The 10,287-nt window shown below is 46.9% G+C and overlaps 1 protein-coding gene across 4 annotated transcripts; it reads right to left on the reverse strand.

Moving 5' to 3' along the window:
- Positions 1–609: 609 nt before the first annotated feature.
- On the reverse strand, positions 610–8,276 carry plscr3.S (phospholipid scramblase 3 S homeolog). Of its 4 annotated transcripts, none has more exons than XM_041588997.1 (9): positions 8,127–8,262; positions 6,290–6,356; positions 5,588–5,628; positions 5,079–5,308; positions 4,431–4,473; positions 2,739–2,959; positions 1,599–1,760; positions 1,016–1,177; positions 610–789 (listed from the first exon to the last, which is right to left on the reverse strand). In XM_041588997.1, the coding sequence occupies exons 3-9, from the start codon at positions 5,598–5,600 to the stop codon at positions 730–732; spliced, it is 891 nt and encodes a 296-aa protein (XP_041444931.1). In that variant the 5' UTR covers positions 5,601–5,628; positions 6,290–6,356; positions 8,127–8,262; the 3' UTR covers positions 610–729. The 4 variants fall into 4 exon arrangements, with proteins under 4 accessions (XP_041444931.1, XP_041444933.1, XP_041444929.1 ...); XM_041588999.1 differs by having other exon boundaries at positions 5,588–5,631; XM_041588995.1 differs by lacking the exon at positions 6,290–6,356 and having other exon boundaries at positions 8,127–8,276.
- Between the last annotated feature and the right edge of the window lie 2,011 nt (positions 8,277–10,287).

Consider the following 10,287-nt stretch of genomic DNA (forward strand, 5'->3'; position numbering starts at 1 on the left):
TATTAGCAATTTAAATGGTGTCATTGTTGGTTGGTGTATTGTTATACATATATATCTTGCTTTAATATTTTAAATCATAGTCGGATCCCTGCTGATTATTTGTTACGCTTAATAAAGAAAAGGGATATCACTATCATTATTGTGGTCCGTTCAATGGGGTGTCACTGAGTGTGCTGGAGTTACCCATATATATATTAGTCTCACTCAAGGGTGTGCTACATATATATATATATTATATTATATAGGCCTCCAGCTGGAGTCATGGACTTAATCTTAGTTTCTCCCTCACTTCTACCCCAGCTCCATGTTAACTCTGTCTGTGACACTAGATGGCGCTGTAGCATTAAAGTCACTTATTTCAGGATGTTCTGAACTGATACAAATGTAGCTTTTGGGTAAGGGTAGTCTCTCTGTCTGTCTGTCTCTGTGTGTCTGTCTGCCTGTGTCTGTCTGCCTCTGTCTGTCTGTCTGTGTCTGTCTGTCTGTGTGCAGAACTTTTCCATTCCATCAGATCATTGTCCAATCAGAATTTACTCGTATGTCCGACACACAATCCCATATCCCAGCAGCTCCAGTGAGTAACATTATTTATTCCAGACTACAAATAGATGGGCGGATATATATATATATTTATAATATAGATTTGTACAGAAGTATAAAGGGGTATTTGGGCATTTAGCTGACGCAGTTCTGCTGTTTGGTCTGTAGGGGGCGACTGAGGGAAAACCATTAGCTGATCACTGTGTGACGTTCAGCCTTCGCTCTGGATCTCTCAAAAAACACATAATCCTGCAAAATAGAAAGTATTTGTGTAACGTTACTGTATCAGTGAGCTGGGAGTTGCACAATGGTACTCCCTGCACCCTTCCCTTCTTCTTGCCCCTGGGGGGATGGGCAGGCCATGGGGTATGGGGGGGGACACATCAGGGATACAAGGGAACTAGGGATTGTGCAGATCCTTATTTTATTGATTTGGGGGTCAGTAGCCCCTCCCCCACAGAGCCCCAATACTCACCAGCAGGAAACAGGCCCCCAGTAACACCGCTTTCATTTTCACATCAATGTCCTTAGGGAACTGGATCCCAAAATTATCTGCGTCTGTGAAGATTTCCTTGGCCAACCCGCCCCAGTGTTTACTGATCCGACCCACACTGCGAGACTCACACATCGGCTTCACCTGAATGGGTTAATATGCAGGAGATGTGAGACTGCTGGGGAGCAGAACAGAGAGCTGAAAACAGGACAGACACGTGGAGACTGGAGAGACAGACTGGAGAGACAGACAAGAGAGACAGACAGGGGAGAGTGCAGGAGAGACAGACAGGAGAGACAGACAGAAGAGACAGACAGGAGAGATAGACAAGAGAGACAGACAGAAGAGACAGACAGGAGAGATAGACAAGAGAGACAGACAGGAGAGACAGACAGGAGAGAGTGCAGGAGAGACAGACAGGAGAGAGTGCAGGAGAGAGTGCAGGGGGCAGAGGGAAGATGAATGGAAAGGAAGGGGATACAGGAAGTAGAAGAATAGATTAGTTGAAAGAATTTGGGGGTCAGTAAGTGACAGGTGGGTGGGATCACATGTGATTGGCTCATACCTGGAAGTCGATGTCCCCACAGCAGCTCGACATGATACAGGGTCCTACAACCTTCAGCACCGGCTCCCGCGTCTCAGTCAGCAGAGAATATTTGGGGACAAAGGGGTGCCACGACTGAGCCACGTACCCCACAGTGTGTCCCGGGGGGCTCTGCACTTCCAACTGTGGGACATGAGAATAATGAGAATGAGCAGCTAATGAGTGTAGCCAATATATAGTGTAGTGTTTGTGGGTAGAACATAAGCAATAGCGCAGTATGGAGGGGAGGGATATATGGGGAGTGAATAAGCAGTAGCGCAGTATGGAGGGGAGAGATATTTGGGGAGTGAATAGGGAGTAGCGCAGTATGGAGGGGAGGGATATATGGGGAGTGAATAGGCAGTAGCGCAGTATGGAGGGGAGGGATATATGGGGAGTGAATAAGCAGTAGCGCAGTATGGAGGGGAGAGATATTTGGGGAGTGAATAGGGAGTAGCGCAGTATGGAGGGGAGGGATATATGGGGAGTGAATAGGGAGTAGCGCAGTATGGAGGGGAGGGATATATGGGGAGTGAATAGGGAGTAGCGCAGTATGGAGGGGAGGGATATATGGGGAGTGAATAGGGAGTAGCGCAGTATGGAGGGGAGGGATATATGGGGAGTGAATAGGGAGTAGCGCAGTATGGAGGGGAAGGCTATATGGGGAGTGAATAAGCAGTAGTGCAGTATGGAGGGGAGGGGAGGGATATATGGGGAGTGAATAGGCAGTAGCACAGTATGGAGGGGAAGGATATATGGGGAGTGAATAAGCAGTAGCGCAGTATGGAGGGGAGGGGAGGGATATATGGGGAGTGAATAGGCAGTAGCACAGTATGGAGGGGAGAGATATATGGGGAGTGAATAGGCAGTAGCACAGTATGGAGGGGAGGGATATATGGGGAGTGAATAGGCAGTAGCGCAGTATGGAGGGGAGGGGAGGGATATATGGGGAGTGAATAGGCAGTAGCACAGTATGGAGGGGAAGGATATATGGGGAGTGAATAAGCAGTAGCGCAGTATGGAGGGGAGAGATATATGGGGAGTGAATAGGCAGTAGCGCAGTATGGAGGGAGGGATATATGGGGAGTGAATAAGCAGTAGCGCAGTATGGCAGAACATTACCTCTTGCAGACAACATGGGAAACAGCAGCTGGTACATTTGAGAGGACGGATAAAGTGAATGACTTCTCGGCCTGAGGGGTCGTAGACCTGGAGGTTGAGGGGTCGGAGGGATCCACAGCAGCACCGGGCACAGAGTGAGCTCCGCTCCTGTACAGTGAAGATCCTCTGTCCCACAATGCTCAGCAGCTCATACTGGTTGCAGGTCTCAAACCCAGTAACGGCTGTAGAGGAAACACATGAGACTCTTATAGTTACTGGTTCTGTCTCTCACCCACTGCCACAGGCTGTCTCTTTCCTGTTCTACTGGTTATGGGGAACTGCCAGCTCACGTCTATTCTCTATACACAGTGGGTGGGGCAGTCTCGGCCAAGGAAATACAGGTGTGTGCAACTGTCTCTCTCCCTGTCCTGCGGCATCATGGGAAATCAGGAAAGACTCCCTGTGTAGTAACTCAGCTGCTGCAAAGTCAACCCATGTACAGTTGCTATGGGACAGACGTTAGTAACACTCAGGGAGCATGCTCAGTAGGGGCTGCTGGGAAATGGAGCCACTCATGTACTGACTGTAACAGTTGCTATGGGACAGACGTTAGTAACACTCAGGGAGCATGCTCAGTAGGGGCTGCTGGGAAATGGAGCCACTCATGTACTGACTGTAACAGTTGCTATGGGACAGACGTTAGTAACACTCAGGGAGCATGCTCAGTAGGGGCTGCTGGGAAATGGAGCCACTCATGTACTGACTGTAACAGTTGCTATGGGACAGACGTTAGTAACACTCAGGGAGCATGCTCAGTAGGGGCTGCTGGGAAATGGAGCCACTCATGTACTGACTGTAACAGTTGCTATGGGACAGAAGTTAGTAACACTCAGGGAGCATGCTCAGTAGGGGCTGCTGGGAAATGGAGCCACTCATGTACTGACTGTAACAGTTGCTATGGGACAGACGTTAGTAACACTCAGGGAGCATGCTCAGTAGGGGCTGCTGGGAAATGGAGCCACTCATGTACTGACTGTAACAGTTGCTATGGGACAGACGTTAGTAACACTCAGGGAGCATGCTCAGTAGGGCTGCTGGGAAATGGAGCCACTCATGTACTGACTGTAACAGTTGCTATGGGACAGACGTTAGTAACACTCAGGGAGCATGCTCAGTAGGGGCTGCTGGGAAATGGAGCCACTCATGTACTGACTGTAACAGTTGCTATGGGACAGACGTTAGTAACACTCAGGGAGCATGCTCAGTAGGGGCTGCTGGGAAATGAAGCCACTCATGTACTCATAAACAAGGTGATACTGATATCAGTTTGCAGGGTAGCAGTAAAGAAAGACTGGAGCTTCCCAAAGCACAATCCTGGAGACTGAAGGAATCCTATGTAATAACTAGACTGGCCACCCGAAAGATTCTATATACACTAAGTGAGTGTGGGGCAAAATCCCCTACAAACCCAGTTGATTGGTCTGTTCAGCTGAATATGCTTGAAACTAATGAGAGTAGGACCTTTCCCAGCATTCCAGCTGTTTTGCATCTACATAAAGCAGAGTCTCTCAGATCAGCCGACATTCTCATTGGAGGGTTCTTTTGCATTTCAATGACTTACCCCTATAGTGACCCCTGGCCTAGTGTCTGCCTATAACATATGCCCATATCATTCCCATCAGACTGTAGGGGCAATAAATAGCAGTGACTTACCCTCCAGAGCTTCCGTCTTCTGATGAATTAGAATTTGATCAATCTGAAATACACAGAGGAGCACATTAGACAAGAACCCCAGGAGCAGACGATCAGAGACCCGATCCCTGTGTCTTCAGGAACAACCTAAACAAGATCCATTTAGAGGTGCCCATTGGCTGTGGCATTCGTACACCCCACTCTTATAACGGACAGCTTATTGTATACATATGGACATAGGAAAGCAAACCTTAGAATTAAGCCAAGCCTAAGCCAAGCCCAAGAGATATCAGCAGACAAGTAGAGAAGGTCTCACTATAGAGGTACGTGAGACACAGTAGAGAGAGTGAGAAAAGAGACAGACGTAAGGCAATGAGACATGGGACAATGAGGAAGGAGTTGGTAGAAGACACCTGGGACATCATGGAGGAGAAAGCACCAGGAGAGAGAAGCTCTATGTCCAGCAAGACAAGGTCCAATCAGGTAAAGGAGAAGTACTTCAGATGGAGCAGACTTTACTGATGTTTGTACTTGGTCACCCAATTATTTCAATACAAAAAAGGGTGAGGCACTAAATGCTTCATCTGTAGACTCTTCCCTTTCCCAGGAATCCCAGAGACAGACAATAGGGAATGTGACCCCCAGAGAGATGAGCAAAAAGACCAGTACCTGGCTGAGGTATTCCAACCCACTGGGTGCAGTCCCGCTGCTCACGGGCAGGTAAGGAGCTACCCCAGGAGGGAGGTCGGGTTGTGGGTGCAATGGAGCAGACATGTGATGCTGGGGTGATCCGGGATAGTCATGGAAACCTGGGGAAGGGGCAGGAGGAGCAGAGGGGCCTGGATATGGTGGGGAGGGGTATGGAGGACTAACATATCCAGCAGGAGATGAGGGGTAACCTAGAAGACAAAGATGGGAGAGACATTGATACTATAGAACTGACCATATACCTTATACACCACTTACCTATCCAAAGGCTCAAGCTGACTTACCTCTATCCAACATCAGGTTTAACCAACTAACCAATTAGAGCCTAGAAGGCAGCAGCCTCTCAAACCTCCACAGACATATCATTGCCCCTGATCTCATGGAATCTCAGGCCTTCAGAGCTAGCAATCTAACTGATGGTAACTGGGACACACACAGTTTATATGGAGGGGCATGTTAGGGTTTCATACCTGGAGCTGCCATCTTCACTCTCAATGGAACATCCGCCTTCCTGCTGGACAAGATACAAAATGTAAAGGAAAGTACAAGGAGAACTTGTCCAAAAAGTCCTCCATGGGAGAAGAACCATTAGTTGGGTTCCCTTTGGCCACTTAGTGTTATTGGGTTGTTATTGGCCTCTGCCACACCACAAGGGACCAACTCTAACAATTAGTAAAGTCATGGAGCGTTTGATGGTCTATGTGAAGATACTGAAGGATTCAGGAGTGGAGGCCATGAAATAAACAGTGGGCTTGGTTTTTCTATAGTGGACCAAGGGAGGTTGTGAGTCCAGGGTAAATAGGAGGCCAGGGAAGGTGCCAGAACACTTGTGTGAAGTTGGGGGTAAGGATTTTGAGATTTAGAGTTGGATGAAATTAGTTTAGTTTCAGGGTCTGGTTAGTGGCACAATGGCATTAGTTAGGAGGTTGAAGTTCAGTTGTGGCGCAAGGAGGTTGGGAGATTGACATCGGGTTAAGGGACAACTTGAGAGAACCTCTTCCCCCGGCACACAAAATATCCATATTGAATATATAATATATATCTATACACTGCAATGAGTTTGTATAACCTCCAGCCTCCATCCTGTGCCAGCCTTCTGCCTCACCCACCACTAGTGAAGGCCAAGGAGAAGAAGCAGTTACCCACCTACCTGCCCGGACTTTCCCACCTACCTGCCCTTGTATGACACGTGTGGAGGGAGAGAAGCAGAATAATGACTGGGAGGAACATTTGAGTGTCCTGAATAAACATAAATATTAATGTTAGATGGGCCCCCGTATCACAGGGGACCCCTAGGCTATAATGTAGGTAAGCCTGTGCATTAAAGGGGAGCTTCACCTTTACGTTAACTTTTAGTATGTTACAGAATGGCCTATTCTAAGCAACTCTCCAGTTGGTCTTCATTATGTTTTATATATATTTTTGATTATGTACCTTTTTTGTGACTCTTTCTAGCTTTTGAATGGGGGTCACTGACCCCATCTAAAAAACAAATGCTCTGTAAGGCTACAAATGTATTGTTATTGCTACTTTTTATTCCTCATCTTTGTATTCAGTCCTCTCCTATTCATATTCCAGTCTCTTTTTCAAATCAATGTATGGTTGCTAGGGGAATTCGGACCCTAGCAACCAGATTACTGAAATTACAAACTGGAGAGCTGCTGAATAAAAAGCTAAATAAGTCAAAAACTACAAATAATAAAAAATGAAAACCAATTACAAATTGTCTCAGAATATCCCTCTGTACATCATACTAACAGTTAATTTATAGTCACACAACCCCTTTAATCCGCCCACAGACTCAGTGATTCTGAAGCGTCAGAGCAGGTGAGGGGTCAGTAATCTTGTGAATTCTGTTCCATGAGGGAGTGAGGTGCAGTAGTAAAGTGGGGGGTACAGTAGTAAAGTGGGGGGTACAGTAGTAAAGTGGGGGGTACAGTAGTAAAGTGGGGGGTACAGTAGTAAAGTGGGAGGTACAGTAGTAAAGTGGGGGGTACAGTAGTAAAGTGGGGGGTACAGTAGTAAAGTGGGGGTACAGTAGTAAAGTGGGAGGTGCAGTAGTAAAGTGGGGGGTACAGTAGTAAAGTGGGGGGTACAGTAGTAAAGTGGGGGGTACAGTAGTAAAGTGGGAGGGTGCAGTAGTAAAGTGGGGGTACAGTAGTAAAGTGGGGGTACAATAGTAAAGTGGGGGGAACAGTAGTAAAGTGGGGGGTACAGTAGTAAAGTGGGGGGTACAGTAGTAAAGTGGGGGTGCAGTAGTAAAATAGGGGTGCAGAGTTGCTGTGAATACTCAGCCGGCAGTTAGTGTGATGGGGGGGTCTGTTTGTGGCACATTTGGGAGCCTGGGAGGCAGATGCCATTGTTAGGGGTGGGGGGGGAGTCTGGTTGCTGGGTGAGGCTGGGTGGGGTTTTGGGGGGGCTGGCTGGGTGCGGGCGCAGACATTAAAGCTATTGTACAAAGGCAGCTGATGCTTCAAGCTCTGAATCATTGGATAGAGGGGAGGGAGAGGCGCCGGGAGTCTGGAGGGAGAGGCGCGGGGAGTCTGGAGGGAGAGGTGCAGGGAGTCTGGGGGGGGGAGAGAGTAAAAACACAGAAGGAAAAGGAGGTGAAAAGGGGGGGGGAAATGGGAGTCTGACGGGGCTAAAGATGGAGAGAAAGGAGGAGAGACAAAGAGATGGGCAGAGGGGGAAACAAAGGTGAGAAAAGAAACAAGTGGGGGGCTGGGAAGTAGGATCGGAGGGGTAATAATAATAATAATAATGGGGTAACAGAATGTGTGGGATAATGAGGGGGGCTATAAGAGGGGGGCTATAAGTGGGGGCAGATAGAAGGGGATATGACACACGGGGGCAGTGACAAAGTGGGGGCTGTAAGATGGGGGACAGTTAATAGGGGGGTCACAGTGGCAGAGAGTGGGGGACAATGGGGGGGAGACAGAGGAAAAGACACAAGACAAAGAGACGACACAGACTGGGGGTAATTAGTTCAGCCCTGGGGCAGTTTCCTACCTGTCTGGCTCCCCCTCGTGCAGTTCTTGGGGGTCTCGCTGCCCCTCCCCCTCTTTAACCAGATCTCTCACTTCCTCTTCCTCTGTCTCTTCCTCTCGCTCTCTCGCTCTGTCTCTTTCTCTGTCTATTTTTGCCTGGAAAGGGGGAGGGAGGAAGCATTCGTGGGAGGAGACTCAGAGACAGGGAGGGAGGGGGGCCCTCAGGCAGAACAGGAGGGAAAGGAGGGGCAGGAGCAGAAAATACTCAGAGTATTAATCACACCCAGCAGGTACTCCCTGTTATACACCCAGGAGACCTAATGTCAGACTGTATATAAGAGTACTAGTGTCAGTACTAGTATATAAGAGTACTAGTGCCAGACTGTATATAAGAGTACTAGTGTCAGACTGTATATAAGAGTACTAGTGTCAGACTGTATATAAGAGTACTAGTGTCAGACTGTATATAAGAGTACTAGTGTCAGACTGTATATAAGAGTACTAGTGTCAGACTGTATATAAGAGTACTAGTGTCAGACTGTATATAAGAGTACTGGTGTCAGACTGTATATAAGAGTACTAGTGTCAGACTGTATATAAGAGTACTAGTGTCAGACTGTATATAAGAGTACTAGTGTCAGACTGTATATAAGAGTACTAGTGTCAGACTGTATATAAGAGTACTGGTGTCAGACTGTATATAAGAGTACTGGTGTCAGACTGTATATAAGAGTACTGGTGTCAGACTGTATATAAGAGTACTGGTGTCAGACTGTATATAAGAGTACTGGTGTCAGACTGTATATAAGAGTACTGGTGTCAGCCTGTATATAAGAGTACTGGTGTCAGACTGTATATAAGAGTACTAGTGTCAGACTGTATATAAGAGTACTGGTGTCAGACTGTATATAAGAGTACTGGTGTCAGACTGTATATAAGAGTACTAGTGTCAGACTGTATATAAGAGTACTGGTGTCAGACTGTATATAAGAGTACTGGTGTCAGACTGTATATAAGAGTACTGGTGTCAGACTGTATATAAGAGTACTAGTGTCAGACTGTATATAAGAGTACTAGTGTCAGACTGGTATATAAGAGTACTAGTGTCAGACTGTATATAAGAGTACTAGTGTCAGACTGTATTAAGCTAGTGTCAGATCTGTATATAAGAGTACTAGTGTCAGACTGTATATAAGAGTACTAGTGTCAGACTGTATATAAGAGTACTAGTGTCAGACTGTATATAAGAGTACTAGTGTCAGACTGTATATAAGAGTACTGGTGTCAGACTGTATATAAGAGTACTAGTGTCAGACTGTATATAAGAGTACTAGTGTCAGACTGTATATAAGAGTACTAGTGTCAGACTGTATATAAGAGTACTGGTGTCAGACTGTATATAAGAGTACTAGTGTCAGACTGTATATAAGAGTACTAGTGTCAGACTGTATATAAGAGTACTAGTGTCAGACTGTATATAAGAGTACTAGACATGCTACATGTGGGGTTGATGCTACTGATTCCAGCCATGGATTAACCCTTTAGCACTTGGGGTTAATCTTTGCATGTCACTGCTGCTCTAACTGTCTGGAAGGAAGAAGTGATGATTGTTGTCAATGTTACTTATAGGGAAGAAACATCAGATACACAAACACAATAGACAGAAAAGGTGAGACCCCTATAATTCCTCCGTCTCATTGTCCCTGGGGATGTGCGTGGGCTCCACTGGGGTCGCTGCAATTGTGGAGACAAGATCAGGTTTTTATACCCAGTGTGGGACTGGGGGTCTGAGCCCACCGCAACTGCCATATTAGGGGCCCCCCCCCACCCGCGGGTGCTTCCTACTGACATGTTCACCCGGGAGGTCATCGATCATTGGCCCTTGGGGTCAGGTCTGGGCTGGTGGGGCCACAAAGACGGGGTCCCTGTTTATAATGTAACTTTATTTCCCCATAATTCCAGCATAGGGTTCACACCTGTCCTGTTTTGGGAAGAGCTGCCCAGGAGCTCCGGTGGTGCAGGGGTTAATGGCAATGATTATATATTATTATTATTATTATTATATAGGACCTGACAGTCTATTTAATGGACCAGGGAATTCCCTCAGGCTCTTTATTCCATTAAGCGAAATCCTGGTACTGATCTGTGCCCTCGTTACTCACTAATTACTGCTTCTCACTCGC

This window comes from Xenopus laevis, chromosome 3S, assembly GCF_017654675.1.
Source record: "Xenopus laevis strain J_2021 chromosome 3S, Xenopus_laevis_v10.1, whole genome shotgun sequence".
Classification (NCBI taxonomy): domain Eukaryota; kingdom Metazoa; phylum Chordata; class Amphibia; order Anura; family Pipidae; genus Xenopus; species Xenopus laevis.